The 26,364-nt window shown below is 36.8% G+C and overlaps 1 protein-coding gene across 3 annotated transcripts in view; it reads right to left on the minus strand.

Moving 5' to 3' along the window:
- Positions 1-26,364, minus strand: part of LOC131077750 (uncharacterized) — a 131,932-nt gene that overhangs the window by 14,884 nt on the left and 90,684 nt on the right. The window contains exon 4 of one of the 3 annotated variants that reach the window (XM_059217096.1): positions 6,902-7,297. The exons of the other annotated variants lie outside the window; for them this stretch is intronic. Within the exon in view, the coding sequence (XP_059073079.1) occupies positions 6,917-7,297 (381 nt within the window). The 3' untranslated portion in view covers positions 6,902-6,916. Of the gene's footprint in view, positions 1-6,901; positions 7,298-26,364 lie in introns of those variants that run through there. 3 annotated transcript variants of the gene reach the window in all.

Raw genomic sequence — 26,364 nt, forward strand, 5'->3', positions numbered from 1 at the left:
GTATGCTAGGGTTTTTGAAAAGGGTTTTCATAATGCTGCTTATTTTCTTGAAGACTTCGAAGAAGCGCATATCAGAATCATTTTGAGTCGAGTTCATGGAGAATACATGTATTTAGAAAGAACTCACACAATTACAAAGGAAGCCATTTAGGCTGTGACTGGCTATTTCTCAACCAGTGAAGTACCTGAGTTAAGGAGAATTTCTAAGGATACTGTCTTCAACTTAACCGGTTCTACATCTAATGGGTGTGCTTTTTTTGTCAACAACATTAAAGACCCTGCAGTAAAACTAGCAGCAATGGTAATAGGCTACCGAGTATTTTATTCTAGTAGACTTAACAATGTTCCTTCAGCAACAGTTCATACAGCTCATAGAATGATTGTTCATAATGCAAATTATGATCTCTGTGAAGCAATCAGGAGTCAATTGTTTATGAATTTGCAATCTGTCAAAAAGGATAGCAGTTTGAAATTCAAGTTTGGTCAACTATTGGTTGGATTATTCTTTTATTTTCAGAACTTTCTACCAGGAATTGGAGACATTGAGTGGTCGAAGGACTCATCGGTCTCGGCACCAATTAAGAATAGCATCAAGGCTGTAAAGAATACTTTCCTTGCTGCCATGAATAAGTATTTCAATGAGTTTCAAAAGAGGATGAGCATGAGAATGAGACTACCGGAAGAAGTGATAAAACACTTTGAAAAAGACATAATCTTCACTGTTACCACTGACTTTTGCTTGATGGAAGCAATTGAGCCAAGAGAGGAAGAAATGGAAGACATGAGTTATGAGGTAAACTAAGATCTACTGGTTGGTTATGCTAATACCCTATTAGCATCACCTAAAGACAAAAAGAAGGCAAAATTGGACATTGTGGCAGTCCAAGATGCACCTGCACAAATCAGTACTGCACCTGTTAAAAATGCAAGAGGAAAGAATAAAAAATCTGATGAAGCATCTCCAGCAATAAAGAGTACTAGGCTTACTCGGAGTGTCCTAACCAAAAAGGAACCGGAACCCAAAGTATATATTGTAAATGATTGTTCAATTTACAATTCAATATGCAAGATGTATTCTTAATGTATTCTCTATATCTATGAAATTTTCTCTCTATTATGAATCTGACTATCTTCTTTATTTGACAGGTGAGAGGAGTCTTTTCGATTTCAATATCCTCTTCACAAATATCAAATGATACATATATGCAAGAGGGAGGATCAAGCAATGCCTTGACCGGTCATGTCTTATGGACATGACCGATCAAGACACTACTTGATCACACCCCTTGGCATGTATTATCAACTGGTGTTTAACTTATTGCCAGCTCGATACTAATCGGGGTTCATGTAACATTGTGTATATGTTAAACGGTATTTACAATGGGCTTAGCGTGGTATATTAACCGATGGGAATTGGTGTCTATGTTAATTGACACCGATCACTAACTAACGGTTATACATCCCAAGCGGTGCATACTTTGCCACCCGAAAGCACTTGATAATCATGTGTTATTTTCAAGGAACATATCCGATGTAAATTGGAATACATAGTTAACCCGAATAACCATTAGAGATCATTGATATTGATTTACTAAGTAGATTCGATATAGATAGGAATGATTATCAGATGAATAATAGCTTGATGTTTTTCTTGATGTTTTATCGATATGATAAATGGTTGAATGAGAGACTTCATTTATCTCTCATTCAATCATTTATCTTACCGAAACTATCATGCATTAACACTCCCTCTTAGCTAGGTAAGATAAATGAGAGTAGTATATCAAGCATCACAATTCAAATGATAGCATTCCTTCACACAATCTAACTTTCTAGGGAATCATATCACCTAATCACATGATATGAAGTATCACCTAAACACGTGATACAAGGTGTCAATCACATTAATCTTGTGGTGACAGGATATCACCTTAGCATGTGATATCAGTATTGCCTAAGCACACAATACTTAAGGATAATCATATGAGAAAATATTCAATTCTCATCTTTATCCAAGTTGTGGTAGGTGCACTAACATCTCATATAAATCTTTTACCACAACACAATCATGGCTCATCCATGACACACTAGAGATCCGACATGATAACTGGTTTGGACATTATAAGATCGTCACCTTATAATGTCTCCATACAAGTGTTCATTATCTTCAGAGATCATCACCTCTTAGATATGAACTTAGGGGATAAAAATCCAAAGTGTCCTATCATGACAAAGAAGTTTACACATTAAACATCTTATTGATATGTAAATACAAATTACAAAGCAAATTACCTTTCTATCATAACTAAACCTTTTCTGAAGTGATCAACCTTCACCCTGGAAAGAGGTTTGGTCAAAATATCTGCCGTTTGATCTTCTGTACAAACATATTCTAATTGAATTACATTTTTGTCTACCATATCTCGCACATAGTGGTATGGGATCTCAATATGCTTGGATCTGTCATGGAACACTGGGTTAACTGAAAGTTTTATGCAGCTCTGATTGTGACAGTGTATAATAGTGGGTTTCATAGGTTCTCCAAACAACCCCACAAGCAACTTTCTAAGCCATACTGCCTCTCGAGCAGCCATAGAAGCTGCAATGTATTCTGCCTCGGTGGAGCTTTGAGCTACAGAGGACTGTTTCCTACTGATCCAAGATATCGTGGTTGAACCCAGACTGAAGCAACACCCTGAGGTGCTTTTCCTGTTAGTTACACTTCCAGCCCAATCTGAATCTGTAAATCCATGTAGGTTTATGTCAACTTTCTCATATTTGAGACCAAGGTTTGGAGTACCTTGTAGGTATCTCATGATATGCTTTACTGCAACCAGGTGTATCTCCTTAGGTTCACACATGAACTGGCTTAAGGAATTAACTGCATAACAAATATCTAGTCTTGTATTCACCAGGTACATCAAGGACCCAATCATCTGTTTGTATTGAGTAGAGTCAGTGGGTTGTGACTCTGCTACTGCTTCTTTAAGTTTATGTAAATTGGTTTCCATAGGAGAGGTCGTGGGCCTACAGTTTAGCATTCCGAATCTCTTCAATATATCCAAGGTATACTTTCCTTGGTTTAGTATAATGTTGTCAGAATTCTGCCATACTTCCAATCCTAAGAAGTAATGAAGGAGTCCTAAGTCCTTCATATCAAACTCTTTGGATAGATCTTTCTTGCATTGATCTATAAGATAATCATTTCCTGTGATTAATAAGTTATCAACATATAAAATCAACATTAGCATATTACCTTTATTTCTTTTGTAGTAGAGATTAGGATCTGCATCATTTTTAGAGAAGCCTAGTCCTGAGAGATAGGTGTCAATTATTTCATACCAGGCCCTGGGAGACTGTTTAAGCCCATAGAGAGCTTTCTTGAGTCTGCACACATGAGACTCTGCATCATAAATTTCAAACCCTTCAGGTTGCTCTAAGTAGACTTCTTCTCAGATCTCACCATTTAGAAATGTTGTCTTAACATCCATCTGGTGTACTTTCCACCCCTTAGCTGCTGCAATGGATAGTACAACTCTTACTGATGTATATCTGGCAACAGGTGCAAAAGTTTCTTCATAATCTATTCCTTTCCTTTGAGAGAAACCTCTAGCTACAAATCTAGCCTTGTGTTTTTCAATACTACCGTCTACAACATGTTTGATCTTAAAAAGCCATTTAGATGAAACAACAAATTTTTTAGTTGGCCTAGGAACAATCTCCCAAACATCATTTTTCATAATGGACTGATACTCTTCAGACATGGCATCCTTCCATACTTGTTGTTGAAGAGCCTCTGATACATTGTTTGGTTCGGCTTTGGAGAGATCATTCATAATGGCAACATAGCTAGTGAATTTGTTAGGCCTTTTGCTTTCCCTGAAGGTTCCTGAAGGAGCAACAAACTTCTGAACTTCTGCTACAGTTTTGGTGGCCCATAGTGGTCTTTTCTTGAAATTTTCTCTAGGTGGACTTTGAGTTTCACTTATAGTTTCCTCAGGATTCTCCCTTTGAAGCTCAAGAGTAGGATCTCTATCTATGTTGGGGGTGGGGATATAGACTTCAGGGTCTAGAGAACTTTGGGCTCTTTTGAAAGCTAAGTCTTCTTCAAAGATCACATCCCTGATTAGTTCAATATTCTTTTGACCAGGTATATAGATCCTGTAAGCCTTGGAGGTTTCACTATATCCTACAAAGATTCCCCTTTTTCCAGAAGGCTCTAATTTTAATCTTTTCTCCTTAGGTACATGAATATAGACAGGGCATCCAAATATCCTAAGGTGGCTAATATTAGGTTTTGATTTAGTAAAGACTTCCTCAGGAGTCTTATCTTCAAGATGAGAGTGGAGACATCTGTTTTGAATATATAGATGCTAGTTGCTTCTGCCCAAAGATTGATATTTAGATTCTGATCAGACTCATAGCTTTGGCAGCTTCAACGATTGTCCTATTTTTCCTTTCAGCTATCCCATTTTGTTGAGGGTCATAAGGTATTGTTAACTCCCTCTTCATCCCTAAATTTTTACAAAATTCTTTAAATAATTCTGATGTGTATTCCCCCCCATTGTCAGTTCTTAGGGTTTTAATTTTAGTTTCTGAGTAGTTCTCTGTTAGTGATTTGAATTCTTTAAACCTATTAAGGATCTCTTCTGATTCTTTACATTTCAGAAAGTAGATCCAAGTTTTCCTAGAATAGTCATCAACAAATATTACATAATACAGAAATCCCCCCAATGAAGGTACGGGCATAGGTCCACATACATCAGAATGAACTAACTCTAAAATTTTACTTGTTTTCCTAGTACTATTCTGAAAAGCACCCTTAGTATTTTTACCTAGGGCACATCTTGTGCATGCCCCTAAATGATATTGCTTTAACTTAGGTAGACCTACGACAAGGTCTCCCATTGATGATAAAGCTCAAAAATTTAGGTGGCCTAGTCTTCTATGCTAGATTTCGTTGGTATCTGTAGTCTCATGAATTAGGGCTAAGTTGGGCTCTGTACATAGCTCATACAAATAGCCTTGTCTTTGACCAATTGCTTTAGCTTTCTTGATGGATGAGTTCTTTGGCCAAGCCAATACTTTGTTGTCCATGAAGGTTACTCTGTATCCATTGTCCTCCAGTGCTGATATTGAGACTAGATTTCTCTTGATGCCTGGAACATATAGCATTCCTCTAAGTTGTAATGATACACCCGACTTTAGTTTGATGGTGCATGTTCCCACTCCTTTGACAGGGTGTGTAGAATCATCTCCGATAGTTACTTCCTCATCATTCTCCTCTTTCATGGAGTTTAGCACTTCTCTAAATCCTGTCGTGTTTGGATGAGCCACTGTCGATCACCCAGGAGTTTACTTTGTTTGATGCTTGATTTGTGAGTGCTGAATAAAGTACATACTTCTTGGAGTCCTCTCCCCTTTTGGATTTTCTTGTTTTGGCAAATGTGGCTTGTTTAGCTCTTTCTGGACATTTGGCAACATAGTGCTCAAATTTGTCACATCTGTAACACTGAATCTGAGAGAGGTCCTTCTTGAAGAAGTTCTTGCCATGGCGACCTTTTCTCTTCCTAAATTGCTTTTGCTTGCCTTTCTTGTTTGAGTTCGTATTTAGAACTTGAAGGTCTTCATCTATATTCTTCTGTTTGATCCCTTTCTTATTTTGCCTTGATTCCTCTTGGAGACAGTCAACCTTTAGCCTATCGAATTTTGGGAAGTTATCCCTTGCACTAATGCCTTGGACGAATGTTTTCCATATGCTAGACAACCCATCTAGAGTAGTGAGGGTTAATTCTTTGCATTGGATCTCATATCCAAGGGTTGTCAATTCATCCCTTAGGGCAGATATTCACATGAAGTAGGCATTGACTGATTCTCCTTTCATCATGGCTATGTGATTTATTTCTCTTTTTAGGGCCAAGGTTCTACTGGCATTAGATACCTGTTGATGTGTATTTTGTACACGACCAAACACAGAATAAAATACCCAGATGTATCTTATCCTCTCCTGATTAAAGTCTCCGAATGCTGAAGATGTCGCGAAAAGGATCAATCGGTGATGACTTCAAGGTTCTTTTTGTAGGATCTCTACGTGTGGATAAGCACCAATGGTCGTTGTGTATGCTGTTTCTTCAAGGGGCCTTACGTACTTTCAGAGAAAGCTTGTCCGTGTTACTTTCTTTCCAAATGCAGGAACAGGATTTTCCTAACACTAACAGATTTCAAAAAATGTCAAAAGATAAGGGTTTCAAGGAAGGAATACTTGAACTAATCCTAAGAATGACTCAATGAAGACTAGACTTGATAAGATTATACCAATTTCAGTATTGCCAAGAAATTACAACTCTACTGGAATTGATGCGATCTTCTAAGGGGATTCAATAACCTTCAAATCATCAAGGATATAGATACTATCATAGAGATACATATCAATACTTCCAAGAATGATTGAATTCTTAATCAATCTCAATGTTTCTAGTTGACCACACAAGGCGTCCTCACAATCAGTAAGCAGCTAGTGGTTTGGAATGTGAATCTTATCAAAGATCAAGCACAACAATTCGTCCTTCAAACTTAAAATTTAAATGCTATTTCAACTGAGAGTGATTCAAGAAGATAAACAATCATGAAGATAGCCACAAGTATTGCAATAAAACACCATAACTTCAATATTTTATTGATCTCATAGCCAAATGGACAACAATTGTTCAAAATCCTTTCTTCACTACTCAATCTTGCTACAACAATAACTTTCTAACTTTCTTCTCTCTAAGCTCTCTCTCTTTTCTCTAACCTTTCTAACTCTTTAAAATGAAATGAGTGAGGGCATATATAGCATCCTCAAATACAATGAACGGCTTGGATCAATTCGAGATCAATGGCCAAGATTTTACAATGAAACCCTAATTAGAGTTTGTTACAACAAACTTAATTCTAACCAATGAAATAATTGCATCATTTGGACACGTCTTCTTTGGAATATTCGACCAATGGATAGCCGGGGTAGGTACATCGAAGTTTGTGCCATCTTTAATACGCCAGGTACATTGAATCTGATCATGCTGAGGTGGACCAACCCGACTGGAGGAGTGATGACTGGGATGCCACCTTGTCTAACACTTGGTTGATGCTCAATTTGGTGATGCTTTCCTTCAAATGCTGGACTGGAAGATAGATGGAGAAGGTCGTCCTTAATGAAACTGGATTGGAGGAGGTCATCCTTGTCCTGACTTGATCTTCTTTGATGAGAGTCTACCAAGTAGTTGATCCTCCGGCTTTGGGGGTCGTCATTTGATGCCTACACAAAAATTTAAAATTACTCTTTAAGCATCATACCTTAAAGCATAGAATTTAAGACCTTTCAAGGGAATAATTCAAAACATTAATTTGAGAATGACAAATCCAAGAATTATAAACTTTCAAATTAATTATGAATGGAAATTAGATTTTTCAAGACTGACTTTAAAAGATTGCTATGAAATCAAAATAAGTCTTGAATGAGAACTTCAAAAATTTGATTCCTCATACCTCCTTCTTTGAAAGCTTAACTATGAACCTTGGAAAATGGAAGAAAGAAGATCAGATCTTGCTGGATAAGGATTGGATTTTGGTCTCCCTTTGGATGAATTATGTCTTGATTAACCTTCAAAAGAAGTTCGCCTTCCACTAACCTCCAACCATTTAGCAAATTCTAGAAATTTAGCCTCCAACTTAGTAAGAAATTCGCCTTCAATCTGCTAGATTTCGCTCCTCCAATCTGCTCCTCAAAATCACATTTAGAACAATGAATGAATGATTTGCATTTTGAAACAACACTTCTCTCTTATATAGGGCGCTCACCCTAATTAACCATGAGGCCGACCTAACAAATTAGCAATAAAATAAGATAAAATCCCTTTTAGAAGGAGGCCGACTTGCTTGTAGAAGCAAATAAATGGATTTTGAGTGCTCACCTATATTTTTTTTATTTTAAAATTAATTTCAAGGCTTGAAAGGTGTTCTTTCTCATTTGTTTTAAGGCTTAAAATTAATTGATCCAATTGCAAATGCCTTAATTCATGCGAATTTCATTTAATTTCTTGAATTTGGCAAATTTAGAGAAAATTTGTGAATATTAAGTTTTGATTGAGGCTTAATGAAGTTTCCTTTCTCCCTTAGGCATTGAAATGTCCAAAGTGATGAAGGTCTAAATTATTTCAAGACTTGTTTGAACCTCTCATCTAGACTTACTCACTTCATGAGTCAAAAACTTCACAACTTATTTTTGCAAATTTCCATGACTTTGTCTTCACAATCTTGCAATTTGCCTTAGACTTAATCAAACGAGGTTGAATGATAGGTTTTTTGATGATTTCGCCCTGGACCCTTTGGAAGGGTCAGGAGCGATTTTTCCAATTAGGTCTTGAATACCTCATTCCCTTCACTCCAAAATCTCCCGGAAGGCGAGTTCATGTTTGTTTTGCCCTGATCAAAGTCTTGCATTTCAATTTTTAGTCTTTCACATGAGGAAATTAGGTGAAAATGTGAATTTTGCCCTGGACCCTCTGGAAGGGTCAGGAGTGATTTTTACATTTTAGGCCAAAATTCACCTTAGTTTGATCATTAACCTCTTTCAAGGCAATCTCCAGGGTATATTTATCTCCATCACTGAGTTGGCTCATCAAAACTTTGAAGGAAATATTGCATTTTTGGGAATTTCGCTCTAGACGCTTTGGAAGGGTCAGGAGCAAAATTCTCTCCTGAGCTCAAAATTCTTATTTTTGAAGGTCCAAAACCTCTTCAAGGCATTCCAAATAGGTTATTTCATTGCAGTCCAGGCCTGGTCTCACTCAAATCTAGAAGAAAAAGGTGATTTTAGGGTTTTTTGCCCTGGACCCTTTGGAAGGGTCGGGAGCGATTTTTCCATTCCAGGCCAAATTGCTCAGTTTTCATGTTTCAAACCACCTCATCAAGCAAAGTTAGGTCATTTTCGAAGCTAGGAACAAGATTGCAAGTCTATCCAAGGCAAGAAATAGTGTTTAGGATGAAATTCGCTCTAGACCCTCTGGAAGGGTCAGGAGCGAAATTCTCCTTTCTGTCCAAAATTCTTCATTTACTTATGCTTCCAAATCAACAAGGATGTCCAATCTTCCTCCCCAGATACCCTGCACATCACAATTTAACCAAAGTTAGTGAGAAATAAGCTCAAATAAGATTTTCGCTCTGGACCCTTTGGAAGGGTCAGGAGCGAAATCTCCATTCCAGGCCAAATTGCTCAGTTTTCATGTTTCAAACCACCTCATCAGGCAAAGTTAGGTCATTTTCGAAGCTAGGAACAAGATTGCAAGTCTATCCAAGGCAAGAAATAGTGTTTAGGATGAAATTCGCTCTGGACCCTCTAGAAGGGTCAGGAGCGAAAATCCTCTTTCAGGCATCATCTTGCTCTTCAAAGAATCAATCAAATCCCTCTCCAGGCAAGAACATATCAATTCACCTCCAAACATGCCCTAGAAAGTATCACTTGTCAAAAATGAGAAAAAATAAGGTTTACAATGATCCTCGCCCTGGACCCTCTAGAAGGGTTAGGGGCGAAATTGACATTTTCAAACTAGATGTTACCTTGATTCGCTTCATCATCCATCAAACTTGATCAAACCAACTCCTTTTCTTCACTAGCTCTGCTCAACTGACTTAGACAGGGAAACAAACAGGACCCTGACAAGAAAAACCCTCTTTCAATCTAGACCTAACCTGACATGAGACCTATTCACCCTACCCCCTGATCTAACCAGCTTGACTCTCCTGAAAGGCATGCTTCATTCTGGCAATCTTGAGGCTTTAGGCAGACGACTAACAACCTCCCAAAACAAGACTAGACTTAGCTTGAAAGAAACCCTAAAACGAGCTTCCAAGGTTTAGCCCTAATCTAGCCAGCCCAGGTAGACCACTCATTCACTCAAAACCCTAAAAAGCAGAGAGAAAAACAAGCAAAGAGAAAGCAAAACCCAAAGCAAAAAGAGGGGGTCCCCATTCTACTGGGGTGATGTGTGAAATGGTCACAACAATACCTCAAAAGCATCTTCAAGTGCTTTGAACATGTTGAAGGTTGTTTCATGTTTCCTTATAATGGGCATAATGTTGTTCCTTACCCCATCAACTATGATTTTGATAGCCTTATCATTTCCTTCTCTCCATATTGCTTTGTCAGATTCAGTCTCAGGTTCTTCAGTTTCAGTCTTTACAAATGATTCGACTTTATTTTCTTTTAGAATCATTTGAATTCTGAATTTCCATGCAGAGAAGTCATCACCTCCTCCTAGTCTGTCTTCAAATCTAATAGCGCTAGCCATTGATAGGATTGTGATGTTGAATATATGATTGATTTGAATTTTACGTCAAATTCAACAGCCTCAGGTTCGATTTAACTTGGCTCTGATACCATGTAAATGATTGTTCCATTTACAATTCAATATGCAAGATGTATTCTTAATGTATTCTCTATATCTATGAAATTTTCTATCTCTATTATGAATCTGACTATCTTCTTTATTTGACAGGTGAGAGGAGTATTTTCGATTTCAATATCCTCTTTACAAATATCAAATGATACATATATGCAAGAGGGAGGATCAAGCAGTGCCTTGACCGGTCGTCTTATGGACATGACCGATCAAGACACTACTTGATTGCACCCCTTGGCATGTATTATCAACCGGTGTTTAACTTATTACCAGCCCGATACTAATCGGGGTTCACGTAACATTGTGTATATGTTAAACGGTATTTACGATGGGGTTGGCGTGGCATATTAACTGATGGGAATCGGTGTCTATGTTAATTGACACCGATCACTAACTAACGGTTATACATCCCAAGCGATGCATACTTTGCCACCCGAAAGCACTTGATAATCATTTGTTTATTTCAAGGAACATATCTGATGTAAATCGGAATACATAGTTAACCCAAATAACCATTAGAGATCATCGATATTGATTTACTAAGTAGATTCGATATAGATAGGAATGATTATTAGATGAATAATAGCTTGATGTTTTTCTCGATGGTTTATCGATATGATAAATGGTTGAATGAGAGACTTCATTTATCTCTCATTCAATCATTTATCTTATCGAAGCTATCATGCATTAACATATATTAAGAAGGGGACAAAGAAGAGGGGCAGAAAATTAATTTTGCAACCAGAGTCTGAGGGAATGGATTCTGATGTAAAGAAGGCAAAAACAACTGGCAGAATATCCAAGAAGGTTAAGGAAGTGCAAAAGGCAACTGTGCCTATTGATATAGCATCTTTCAAACCAGAAACCCATTTTGAAAGAACTGTTGGTGTAAATAATTATTCATCATCGATATTATTACACTTTACTTAAGTTTACTTAGGAAATGCATTTCATAGTAGTTTGGGTATGAGACACTTGGATGTTTGTGCCACATTGGGATAGTGTGTGTAGGAGAATTTCCACCTTTCGTGGACTTATCTTCTTGTTACATTTCACATTCAGTGGGTGATCCACCTCATGTGGAATATTATATTGTTTCTCCTACCTACCCACACCTATTTCCTACCTACCCGTGTTTCTTATTGAGCAACATGTCATGTTTGTGTGCTCACATATCCATATAGCCCTGCCTATATAAGCAGACTCATATTCATTGTATGTAACGCTTGATGATCCAGTTGATCGGTATTTTCATCTTGATAGAATACAGTTTATTTCTATCATCTATTTTGTTCTCTCTTATTTGTGCTTTCCATTGCCTCTAGATCTTGGCAAAATCTCACATGGTATCAGAGCCATTAAAAAGTCAATGGTTTGCCAATTGAGAGAAATTTGATGCTATTTGGGGTTGTGTATTTTGAAGCTTTCTATTGCAGGTTATTATTGAAGCTTGATGGGTCAAATCCGAGGTTACCATTGGATTGAGGAGGTCCAAGAAAGTCAATTTTGCCTTTTGTTTCATCCAATCGGACTTCGGAGGCCATATTTAGAGAAAATTGAAGTTTGGCAGAAATTTTCCAAAAATTATAATTTTGCAAACAATTTTCAAATAGTGATATCTCACTCATCCGGACTCCTTTTTTCGAGCAATTGTTTTGTTTTGGGGTAGAATTTCGTGATCTGTACAGTGGTGCAGGAGTTTCCTGTTTTTTGGTTACAAGTTTTTCGGAAATCATGAAATCTCGATTTTTACAACTTTGAAGGCTTCATTTGGGCTCATACGACCTCCTTTTCAGGTGCCGTTTTTTTTTAAAGTGCATATTTTTTTGTCTACTTTCATAATCTGCTATTTGTTTGCAATGATTTTGAGTAGAAATTGTACTTTCAGTATTTGGTCATTTTTGGCCTATTTGGTACTTGCATTTTGCTTGGATCTCAGTTTAAATCACTAGCAGTATTTGTTGAAGTCTCTTATATCTCATTTTGAGAAGTTGTAAATTGAAATCAGAAGTCCACTTTGTCTTGTTTAGCAAGTGGCCCATTGTATACGCACTAAGTATAAAGTGTCAAATCACCATTTTTTTTGGGGGGGGGTTCTTGATTGAGTATTTTGGGGGGGTGTCTTGTGTGATTGTGCCTCTCTCTATCTTGTGTGTTTTCAATTTGGTGCTATGCGTTCTCTTAAATTTCCACTTTTAACTCCTCATAATTATGCATCATGGAAGATTAAGGCATGGAGTAATCTAATGGAAAAAGGACTCATTCATTATGTACCTAAAACTATAACAGCACCACTTGTTCCTAAGGCTGGTCCTAATGCTCAAATTGAATAGCTCACTAAAAATGCTATGGCAATTGAAACTCTTAGAAAGTATGTATCAGATTACCTCATTTTTCACATTGATAAGTGTACTACAATTAAAGAGGCTTGGGATATTTTTTAGAAATTGTATGGTCAAGTTGATGAGATTAAGGGCTACAAGCTTGATAGTGAACTCACAACTTTGGATCCCAAGGATTTTGATACAATCCAAGATTATGTCACAAAAACAAATGAGCTAAGATCAAAGCTAAAGGATTGTGGAATTGACAAAAAGGATGCTCAATTGGTTTATAACTTGTTGGACAAGCTTCCTTCAGAGTATGCAGCCTTTGTATCTAGCTTTCACACCCATAGGTTAGCTCAAGGTTCCTCATACACTTCTCCCTCATTTGATTCATTCACGAAGATGTTGATACTTGAGCAATCTAAGTTGACCACGATGGGGATTCTCAAATCTTCAAAGTTACAAGTTTTGGGGGCTAACAAAGGGAATCAAAGCAACCAAGGAAAAGGCAAGAATCAAAAGCAACCTAAGTCAAAACCACAACAAGATGGAGCACAATCTTCCTCTCCACAACAAGGTGATTCACCATTCTCACCTAAGAGGAAATCATATAAGGACAATCTTTTTTGTGGATATTGCAAGAAGTCAAGACATGATGAACGTCATTGTTACAAGAAGGATATTGATGAGTTGAAGAATCTTCTTGAGAAGAACAAAATCAACCTACCTTCTAGAATGTCTACATCGGCTTCTTCTTCTAAGGATAAAGGAAAGGATCACTCTTTTGGGACAGATAAAGGAAAGGGACAAGCTCTTTGTGCTACTACAAGTCATTATTCAGGGAGATGGCTTCTAGATTCAGGGGTTTCTCATCATATGGCATCTTCGCAGTCTATGTTTTCTACATTTGAGCCTTGCCACATGCCGCAGATTTTGATGGGCAATCATACATACATGGATGTAATTGGGAAAAGATCTATTGCCATTGGGGATAACTCCTTCAATGATGTGTTGTGTGTACCCCATTTGACAAACAATCTTCTTTCCATCTATCAAATCACAAATGGGGCAACTAGGAAAACTGTGGAGTTCAAACCTGATTCAGTTATCATTAGAGACTTGGAGAGTGGAGCTATCATTGCGACTGGGGTGGTTGATCATGCATCTCGGTTGTACTCTTTTTCACATTTTGGTCCTATTGATGAGGTTGATTCTTCCTATGTTGATGATTCAGATTTTGAGGAGAGCTTTGGGCACTTGAACTTGGTGATTCTCACATGTGACCCCATTCTTGAGCCTTGCATATCATCTTCTCCTCTTGATATCTCGCCACCTATTGCACCTGATGACACAACTAGTGCAACAATTTTGCCTTCTTGTGATTCAGTGCAGCAGGATACCACATGTCTTCCAGCTTCAATTCATTGGGATGACTACTTGACAAACATTGCAGATTTGGGAGACATCATTGATGACATTCAGCTTCTCTTTGATGAAGATGGTCCTTCTTCGATTGTTGCGAGGGATTGCTCTGACCCTCTTGTGCATTCTCTACATAATCAATCTTTAGAGGTTGACATGATTGTGGATACTTTTGTCCAGCAGTTGGAGGAGGTCTCTTTATGCTTAGAGGAGACATGTGAGTCTTTGGATATTGTTCTACATTCATCTCCACTAGATCTTGGAGTGCCTTTTTAAGCAGTGTGGCACAGTTTACCACCTTTGGAGGGGGTAACTTTCAACATCGACATGGGGACACTCGAGCAGTTTTCAGAGATTCCATTCATCATGAGTATTTTTCCTACATCTTCCCTTTATGATTGGGGAGACTTCATGGATACACCTTTGGTTTTGTTTCTTCCTAAGGGGAGGAACGTGGTTCAACGTTCGTTGAGCAGTTTTTTCATTCATCATCGAGCTTCTATCATTGGTGTAGATTCCACATTGAGGGGGGCTACCTAGCTTCTCTTCTTTTTCCTCACATGGGGTTTTGCCCTTCACATACTTCTATGAGAGTTCTTTGTATCTAGTTTTCATCTCTTTTTTGGGGGAGGGTTTTTTCCCATTGGGTTTTTCTCTCTTTCCCTGCTTTGTGAGAGATTTCATTGCATTGGTTTGCATGCATTTGCATTTGTACATGGGTACCTAACATGGCCTTGTAGCCAGGACCCATCTTGCATTTCTTAGTTGCATTGTAGACTTAACTGCATTCCCCTAAGTTGCACTTAAGAGGGGGTGTTGGTGTAAATAATTATTCATCATGGATATTATTACACTTTACTTAAGTTTACTTAGGAAATGCATTTCATAGTAGTTTGGGTATGAGACATTGGGTGTGTGTGCCACATTGGGATAGTGTGTGTAGGAGAATTTCCACCTTTTGTGGACTTATCTTGTTGTTACATTCCACATTCAGTGGGTGATCCACCTCATGTGGAATATTATATTTTTTCTCCTACCTACCCACACCTATTTCCTACCTACCCTTGTTTCTTATTGAGCCACATGTCATGTTTGTGTGCTCACATATCCATATAGCCTTGCCTATATAAGAAGATTCATATTCATTGTATGTAACGCTTGATGATCCAGTTGATCAATATTTTCATCTTGATAGAATACAGTTTATTTCTATCATCTATTTTGTTCTCTCTTATTTGTGCTTTCCATTGCCTCTAGATCTTGGCAAAATCTCACAAGAATAATGAAGACACTAAGAAGGAATAGGTTTGACAATGTAAAAGAGCATTTTGATTCCTTCACTGAAAATGAGAAAGAGCAAGTGATTCAACAGGTAATCACTCATGTGTGTCATTCTAGTAGATATCCACATGAACTAGAAAAGGATATCTCAAATTCTTTGTATACTATTCTTTTGAATAAATGGGAGGAAGCTATTAAATTAGAAAAAGAAATCATTGATTAGGTATTTGTACAATATTTCTCTGAATTTTCTAAAGATGATATTAGTGCCTTAGTTGCTTGATACAAATCTCAGTTTACATTTAAAGCAAGAAGACTGAAGTTACTCAATGGAAAGAAGGCAATTGTTGAAACTGAGACCCATCAAATAGCTTGTGAAATCAGAAAAATGGAAGAACTCATCCAATCTTCTATGAATGAGGATAATGTTGCTGATGATGTTAATCGACTGGAAATGGATGAAGAAGAGATTATTCAACTTGATGAGGTCTATCCTCTGAAGAAAAAGGATGACTCCATTATTCATATTGTTGATGATGTTCAGGACATAGTTGACCTCTCTGGAGATAACATTGCACTAGATATGGAGCCTCCTGCAAATGCTGATGTATAGGTTACCTTAGTTGAGCAATCGGCAACTCAACTAAAAGTGGACAATCCATTGGCAACAAAACAACTGGAGAAACCCCAATCTCCACCGGTCATTCAAGTTATTCAGAAGGAGCCTATTGAAATTGTTGTCACACAGTCCTCTGAAAAGGAAACAGAGAAGAATACTGAGAAAGCAATCATTAAAGTCGTATCCTCTGAACCAGCAAAGCAAAAACAAATTGATGAGGACGATGATGAGTCTTTGAGTATGTTAGGAATCATTGATGTAGACAATATGAGCGCATAAAAAATGATGAAGATTGCAAATGTCATGCAATCTAGAGCGCATAAGAAGAGATTGAAAGAGAAAAAGGTTGAAGCTGAAACAATTCAGACTGTAGTAGATATTTTATCTGGTCTGTTACTGGAAACATCTACAACACATCTATCTACACCTATTAGCAAACTTGGTCAGCTAGTTGCAGATGCATCTGATCAAATCAAGTCACTAGAAGATGCTGCTCAACTGTATGCTGAAAAGAGTCACAAGAAGAAATATGGAGAAAAATTGGCAAAGGATATTGATAGACGCAAAATGGCTCTATCACACAATAAAAGTTTGTTGAGTAAAGTTATTGAAACGGGAGGAAAGTATCTTGCTTCTACATCCAATGTTACTTTCTTTTATTCTGACATTTCAAAAAGTCAAATTGAAACAGAGCAAGAACTGGAAAGGATATGCAAGGCATATGTCCCACTCCAGGACTCTATACTTGCCTTTAGCAAATCTGTAGATGATTTGCATAACAGACTGGACATCTATGATAATGAGAAGGCAAAGAGACTCCGATCTCTTAAAGAACTCAAAAGTCAGCTCACATCACAGGTAGACATACTTCATAGAGTCCACTCCAATGCAGAAGCTATCCTAGCAACCCCTGAAACCTGCACACTGGACTCAATGGAAGAATTTCATTCACAGCTGATGTCTACATTTGAGTAGACTAAGAACATATTGGAATCATGGGAAAATGCTTTGTCACAGATGAAGAAGAGCTACAATGATATTTTTATGAAATTAGCTAATGCATGAACTTTTAAGTTATTGTTGTATATGCTGCACAATTTGATACAAATTATATATATATATATATTACTTTTTCAATTTGGCATTGTTGTCAAAGGGGGAGTAGAAATATGTACGTGTGTTTTTTAAAATTTTGTATAATGTATGCATTAAGGGGGAGCATGAGTAAATGTGTAAATGTATTCATCATTTGTTGTCATTGATGAAACACTCTCACACACACATATGATTATATTGACTACTAGTGTAACTTCAATTGTTTACTCTGTCAACCGGTATGTTAGAGGTTATACTAAGAGGTTTATCTCTAACCGGTACTTTGTGTCAACAGGTATGTGCATAAGAGACAGTCTGTGATTATACTAAGTCGGCATCAAGATGAAGATCGAGATGGAGATCAAGCGAAGATTTAAAGACAACGGTTCATATGTTTTATTCAAACCGCTATTTGATTATTCCAACCGGTATTTCGTAATTTTGTGATGAGTTACCACATTTCGTGATGAGTTACTTGCACCGACTGTTTGGCGGTAATTTTTGTGATGAGTTATGATCACTTGTCCAGATACACTACACCTAGGAAATTGTGTTATGATTTCTTAAGACCGACATGAAATCATAAGGTCTATATATTGACATCACAATGAATTATTTAAAATAGTGAAAAGTGTTATGTTATGTGCAAAAGGAAAAAGAGTTAAGTTGAAGAGTATGCAGAAGAGCAGTGTTGAATATGTTTAGAAGGATCTGATTAAGCAAGTATTGTGCTACTCAAAACAGATCAAACCATTCTTGTTGTTTTCTAACCATTACAGCAGAATCAAATCCCCTAACCGGGTAAGCTCTAACAAGCTTCAATGTATAAATCCTTTAACAGGGTGATCCATTAGTTTGGATTCAGAAATCCTCCACCGAGGTTACTCCTAACAGGGTATAAGCTTCTAATCAAGCTTTAGGATCTCTAACAAGATTTGCTCCTAGTAGAGCACTTTGTAGACCTTAACCGATCAGTTATCTATTACTGCAGATAGTTAACTTGTGAGTTCCATCTCACTGTGGTTTTTACCTATTTGGGTTCTCCACGTACAAACGCTTGTGTTATGGTGGATGCTTTACTTTTTGTGGATGTTGTTATATCATTTTGGATTGCATGCATTGTGTTTAAAAGTTTTGTTAAGTTCATCTACCGGTTAGTGTTTGAAGTAGTTTTATTTTTGGTGTCACTGATTCACCCCCCCCCCCACCTCTCAATGCTTTTCAAGTCGATCACACAGAAAGAAAATATTTTATTTCCTTGGGAGAATGCACCAGCATTGTGTAATGTTGTTATCATGACGAAGCAAAGCTCGGTTTGAAGGAGTTTGTCTATCAGAGCATCATCCATTATCATCATTGTCCTTAGGTGTTAAGATAGATTAGTTTCTCTAGACCTTTTCCCTTTTGCGTTTATTTGAGTTTGAGTTAATTTAGGAAGAAAGCATCACTGAATTGTTACATCAAAATGATCACGTTCCAGCTGTGATTCATAAACGTAAATCCCTTTGTGATACCAGCAATATCACATCATATCACTAAGTCTATCCATTGTAAAGTCAAGACATAACTAAAGAAACCTTGGAGTCATCTCGTTTGATCACGCAGTCTAGCATTTGAGGAGTCTTTGTTCAAGAGAGGATAGAAGACTTGGTATTTTATTCTGTGTTTGAAGTGCATGAAAAAAACATCAACAATACCATGTAATATTCAATGCATATGTTGAATTAAATTTATCTTAGGGAACAAAACAGAATTAAAACAAACTCTCTAGTGTGCAGAAGAAAAGACTAATACAAATATGAAAGAATGACATAACAAAGCACTGTTTTATTCAGTAAAAACTATGCATACTGAGCTACCATAAAATGCAACGAAGTTACACTTGGATGAAAATACAAGAGAAGATAAAGATGAGAGAATTCAATCTCCTAAAATACACAGTATCTATAATATCCATCTAAGCAAAAGAAAGATGCCATCTAAGCATAACTTATACAATGAAAAGAATAAGTCCCAGAAACTGGCCATGTTAGATTCCTATGTATGAAAATGTATCCTCCACAAAAGAAAGATGCCAGACACACCCCTTAAGAACAATTCCCATGTAAAAAATGAAGAAAATCAAAGTAGACAGTCTCATCATAAGTGCTGCAATATAACTCCTACATCAAAAAATGCATCTCCACTTTGGAATAAAGAACCCTTGTGTTGTATATCTATTGAATTACCACTCCAAAAGTTGATTGAGGTGAGGCAAAATAAAGATATGTAGAATATGTTCATATTTTCTCATGCCTGTGTTGTAATGTGACCAGATTTGATGAATAGACTGAAGTGCAAATCTACGATGTGTCATCATGAAAGCATGTAGAGGTGAAAGCGAGTGAACAAGAGAATTTTATGCAACCTCAGTACATTTAAAGAAGGTTATGAAGCTGCAGATGAGTTGTCATCAAAGAGGAGAACAGTGACCTCAATAGTATTATCAAGATCCCCAAGGTGAGATTCTACGAATAAGCGTGAGACATCTAGTAAGTATGTATCTTAATGAGGTGGATCCTACAAACATATAAAATCCTATTGAAGCAAGTCATCATGTTAGCATTTAAATGCACACCTTTTGATTAGACACAAAATGGAACAGCGTGTACTACAAATTGGTTTTCAAATTCTGGGAGGAAGCTCCCTTTTTACTAAAATCTATAGATTTAGAGGTATGCAATAAAACAAACATAATTAGAAACCCATCTTTTTATTTTCTTGATAACGATCATAAAGCATTTTCAGCACATCTACACTAGATAAGAAGATTTTTTAATATAAATCTGTCTATTGTAGAAAATAATCCTAACACTGTTAATAAATAATAGCTTCGGTAAGATAAATGATTGAATGAGAGATAAATGAAGTCTCTCATTCAATCATTTATCATATCGTTAACTATGATAAAATCATCAAGCAATTAATTCATCCTTGATAGCGATTCTATATTTGCATATGAGCAATCTATGGATAATCACATATTCATCTATCTAATGAATTCTGTATTTAGATGAATAACAACTAAACATAAATAATGATCACACCGATTAATATATACCGAATTGAATATATATATTATATCGGGTTGCATGTTATATTATCGGGTTGCATATAAACTATACCGTAATATATATCGGGTGGCAATGAATTAATCACTGATAGTTATCGGTGTGTTAGAATACACCGATAGTTATCGGTTGTCAAGGCTAACACACCGATAACTATCGGCTGTTAGCATTGACAGCCACCGATCATTAGCGTTGGGTTAAATACACCGATAAACTTCGGTTGTGATCACCGATTTGCATTTACCGTAACATGCCTTTGTTAGTATAAACAAAAAGGTACAATCAAGTAATGTCTTGATCGGTCATGACCGATCAAGGCATTGCTTGATCGTGCCTCCTTTGTCATATACTTATAGTAGTGGCATTCTTGAGATAGGACATAGAAAATATTAAATGCTCCTCTCATCTGCCACAAGCAAGAAGATAGTTAGACATATACAATAAGAATGTAATAATACATATCAGATTAATAGAAATATAACTTGCATATTGAATGTAAATTGAACATCTTTTACATGGTATCAGAGCCAGGTTAAATCGAACTTGAGGCTGTTCAATTTTACGTAAAATTCAAATCAAGTATATATTCAACATCACAATTCTGTCAATGACCAGCACTATCAGATTTGAAGATAGACTTAAAGGAGGTGACGATTTCTCCGCATGGAAATTTAGAATTCAAATGATACTAAAAGATAACAAATTTGAAACATTCGTAAAGACTGAATCCAAAGAACCTGAGACTGAACCTGATCAAGCAATTTGGAGAGAAGGAAATGATAAGGCTATCAAAATAATAGTCGATGGGCTAAGGAACAATATTATACCCATTATAAAGAAACACAAATCAGCTTTCAACATGTTCAAAGCACTTGAAGATGCTTTTCAGATATCCAATGCCAGTAGAACCTTGGCTCTAAAAAGAGAGATAAATCATATAACCATGATGAAAGGAGAATCATTCAACACCTACTTCATGCAGATATCGAACTTATAGGATGAACTAGCAACCCTTGGATATGAGATCCAAAGCAAAGAATTAACCCTCATTGCTTTAGATGGGTTGCCTAGTATCTGGGAAACGTTCGTCCAAGGCATCAGTGCAAGGGACAACTTTCCAAAATTCGATAGACTAAACGCTGACTGACTCCAAGAGGAATCAAGGCAAAATAAGAAAGGAATCAAACAAAAGAATATAGATGAAGATCTTCAAGTTCTAACTACGAACTCAGATAGAAAGGGCAAGAAGAAGCAATTCAAGAAGAGAAAGAGTCGCCATGGCAAGATCTCTTTAAAAAAGGATCTCTCTCAAATTCAGTGTTACAGATGTAACAAATTTGGGCAATATGTTGCCAAATGTCCAGAAAGAGCTAAACAAGCCACATTTGCCGAATCAGGAAAATCGAAAAGGGAAGAGGACTTTGAGAAGTATGTGCTCTATTCAGCACTCACACATCAAACGTCAAACAAAGTGAATTCCTGGGTAATCGACAGTGGCTCATCCAGACACATCACAGGATTCAGAGAAGCACTAGACTTTATGAAAGAGGAAAATGATGAAGAGGTAACCATCGGAGATGACTCCACACACCCTGTCAAAGGAGTTGGAAACTGCACCATCAAACTGAAGTCAAGTGTATCATTACAACTTCAAGGAGTGCTATATGTTCCAGGCATTAAGAGGAATCTTGTCTCAATATTAGCACTGGAGGACAATGGATACAGAGTGACATTCATGGACAACAAAGTGTTGGCTTGGCCAAAGAACTCATCTGTCAAGAAAGATAGTACAATTGGTAAAAGACAAGGCTACCTATATGAACTATGTACAAAGCCCAACTCAACCCTAATCCATGAAACTACAGATGCCAATGAAATCTAGCATAGAAGACTAGGCCACCTAAATTTTCGAGCTTTATCATCAATGGGAGGCCTTGTCATAGGTCTACCTAAACTAAAGCAATATCATTCAGGGGTATGCACAGGATGTGCCCTAGGCAAAAATAGTAAGCGTGCTTTCCAGAGTAGTACTAGGAAAACAAGTAAAGTCTTAGAGTTAATTCATTCTGATGTATGTGAACCTATGTCTGTAAATTCATTGGGGGGATTTTTGTATTATGTGATATTTGTTGATGACTACTCTAGGAAAACCTGGATCTACTTTCTGAAATACAAAGAATCAAAAGAGATCCTTAATAGGTTTAAAGAATTCAAATCATTAACAAAAAACTCCTCAGGAAACAAAATTAAAACACTTAGAACTGGTAATGGGGGGGAATACACATCAGAATTATTTAAAGAGTTTTGTAAAAATTCAGGGATTAAGAGGGAGTTAACAATAACTTACAACCCCCAACAAAATGGGACAGCAGAAAGGAAAAATGGGACAATCGTTGAAGTTGCCAAAGCTATGATTCTTCATCAGAATCTAAATATCAATCTTTGCGCAGACGCAACTAGCACTGCAGTATACATTCAAAACAGATGTCCTCACTCTCACCTTGAAGACAACACCCCCAAAGAAGTCTTCACAAAATCAAAACTAGATATAAGCCACCTTAGCATCTTTGGATGTCCAGTACATATTCATGTACCTAAGGAGAAAAGCTTAAAATTAGAACCCTTTGGAAAGAAAGGAATCTTTGTAGGATATAGTGAAACCTCCAAAGTCTACAGAATATATATAACCAGCCAAAAGAACATTGAACTAAGTAGGGATGTGATCTTTGAGGAAAACTTAGCCTTCAAAAGAGCCCAAAGCTCTCTAGATCCTGAAATCCATATTCCTAACCCCGGCTTAGAAAGAGATCCTACTCCTGAGCTTCAGAGGGAGAATCTTGAGGAAACTATGAGTGAAACTTTAAGTCCAGCTAGAGAAAACCTCAAGAAGAGACCACTATGGGCCACCAAAACTGTACAAGAAGCTCAGAAGTTTGCTGCTCCCTTAGGAACCTTCAGAGAAAGCAAAAGGCCTAATAAATTTACTAGCTATGTTGCCCTTATGAGTGACCTCTCTAAAGCTAAACCAAGCAATGTATCAGATGCACTTCAACATCAAGTATGGAAGGATGCCATGTCTGAAGAGTATCAATCCATTATGAAGAATGATGTTTGGGAGATTGTTCCTAGACCAATCAAGAAATCTGTGGTTTCATCTAAATGGTTGTTCAAAATCAAACATGCTGCAGACGGCAGTATTGAAAAACACAAAGCCAGATTTGTAGCTAGAGGCTTCTCACAAAAGGAAGGAATAGATTATGAAGAAACCTTTGCACCAGTTGCCAAGTATACCTCAGTAAGAACTGTATTAGCCATTGCAGCAGCAAAGGGATGGAAGGTACACCAAATGGACGTTAAGACAACTATCCTAAATGGCGAGATCTCAGAAGAAGACTACCTAGAGCAACCTGAAGACTTTGAAATTCATGACACAGAGTCTCATGTGTGTAAACTCAAGAAAGCCCTCTATGGGCTCAAAGAGGCTCCCAGGGCATGATATGAAAGAATAGACACCTATCTCTCAAGACTAGGTTTTTCCAAAAATGATGCAGACCCTAATCTTTACTACAAAAGAAATAAAGATGATATGCTAATATTGATTTTATATGTTGATGTCTTATTAATCACAGGAAGTAATCAACTTATAAAACAATGCAAAAATGATCTATCTAAAGAATTTGATATGAAGGACTTAGGATTCCTTCATTACTTCCTAGGGTTAGAAGTATGGCAGAATTCTGACAACATCATACTAAACCAAGGAAAGTACACTTTGGATATTTTAAAGAGATTCAGAATGCTAAATTGTAGACCCATGACCTCTCCTATGGAAACCAACTTACATAAACTTAAAGAAGCAACATTAGAGTCACAACCCACTGATCCTACTCAATACAGACAGATGATTGGGTCCTTGATGTATCTGATAAATACAAGACCAAATATCAGTTATGCAGTCAATGCTCTAAGTCAGTTTATGTGTGAACCAAAGAAGATACACCTGGTTGCAGTGAAGCACATTATGAGGTACCTACAAGGTACTCTAAATCTTGGTCTCAAATACAAGAAGGTTGAGATAGACTTACATGGATTTACAGATTCAGATTGGGCTGGAAGTGTAACAGACAGGAAAAGCACTTCAGGGTGTTGTTTTAGTCTAGGTTCAGCTATGATATCTTGGATCAGCAGGAAGTAGTCTTCTGTAGCTCAAAGTTCCACCGAGGCGGAATACATTGCAACTTCTATGGCTGCCCGAGAGGCAGTATGGCTAAGGAAGTTGCTTGTAGGATTGTTTGGAGAACCTATGAAACCCACTGTTATACACTGTGACAATCAGAGTTGCATAAAACTTTCAGTAAACCCAGTGTTTCATGACAGATTCAAACATATTGAGTTTCCCTACCACTATGTGCGAGATATGGTAGATAGGAATGCAATCCAACTAGAATATGTTTGTACAGGAGATCAAACTACAGACATTCTGACCAAACCCCTTTCCAGAGTGAAGGTTGATCACTTTAGAAAAGGTTTAGGTATGATAGAAAGGTAAATTGCTTTGTAATCTATATTTGCATACCTATAAGATGTTTAATGTGTAAACCTCTTTGTCATGTTAGGACAATTTTTTGGATTATATCCCCTGGGTTCACATCTAAGAGGTGACGATCTCTCAAGACAGTGAACACTTGTATGAGGACATTATAAGGTGACGATCTTATAATGTCCAAACCAGTTATCATGTTGGATCTCTGGTATGTCATGGATGTGCCATGACTGTGTTGTGATAAAACATTTGTATAAAGTGTTAGTGCACTTATCACAACTAGGATAAGGTGAGAAATTCAGCTTTCTGATATGATTATCCTTAAGTATTGCATGTAGGCAATACTGATATCACATGCTTAGGTGATATCCTATCAATCGCAAGATTGATGTGATGAACTTCAGTATCATGTATTTAGGTGATACTACATACCAAATGATTAGATGGTATGATTCTCATGAATGACTAAAATGATTACTATCAATTAAAATATGATGCTTGAATATATTATCTACATTCATCTTACCTAGCTAAGAGGGAGTGTTAATACATAATAGCTTCGGTAAGATAAATAATTGAATGAGAGATAAATGAAGTCTCTCATTCAATCATTTATCATATCGTTAACTATGATAAAATCATCAAGCAATTAATTCATCCTTGATAGCGATTCTATATTTGCATATGAGCAATCTATGGATAATCACATATTCATCTATCTAATGAATTCTGTATTTAGATGAATAACAAATAAACATAAATAATGATGACATCGATTAATATATACCGAATTGAATATATATATTATATCAGGTTGCATGTTATATTATCGGGTTGCATATAAAGTATACCGTAATATATATCGGGTGGCAATGAATTAATCACCGATAGTTATTGGTGTGTTAGTCTACACCGATAGTTATCGGTTGTCAAGGCTAACACACCGATAACTATCGGCTGTTAGCATTGACAGCCACCTATATACTATCGGTCATTAGCGTTGGGTTAAATACACCGATAAACTTCGGTTGTGACAACCGATTTGCATTTATTGTAACATGCCTTTGTTAGTATAAACAAAAAGGTACGATCAAGTAATGTCTTGATCGGTCATGACCGATCAAGGCATTGCTTGATCGTGCCTCCTTTGTCATATACTTATAGTAAGTGGCATTCTTGAGATAGGACATAGAAAATATTAAATGCTCCTCTCATCTGCCACAAGCAAGAAGATAGTTAGACATATACAATAAGAACGTAATAATACATATCATATAATAGAAATATAACTTGCATATTGAATGTAAATTGAACATCTTTTACAAACACAACTAAAAGACAATTATAATTTTCAATTAAATGTAGAGATTGAAAATTATAAATTGAACATGATTGACTCAGAAACACAAATGATAAATACCAAAAAAACACACACAAATTTGGAAAACTTCTTTTGATACTAATTGCAATACTGTAATGTCCCCATTTTACGAAATAATGTTTCATGAGGTTTTCGCCACTTTATGAG

This window comes from Cryptomeria japonica, chromosome 3 (genome assembly GCF_030272615.1).
Source record: "Cryptomeria japonica chromosome 3, Sugi_1.0, whole genome shotgun sequence".
Classification (NCBI taxonomy): Eukaryota; Viridiplantae; Streptophyta; class Pinopsida; order Cupressales; family Cupressaceae; genus Cryptomeria; species Cryptomeria japonica.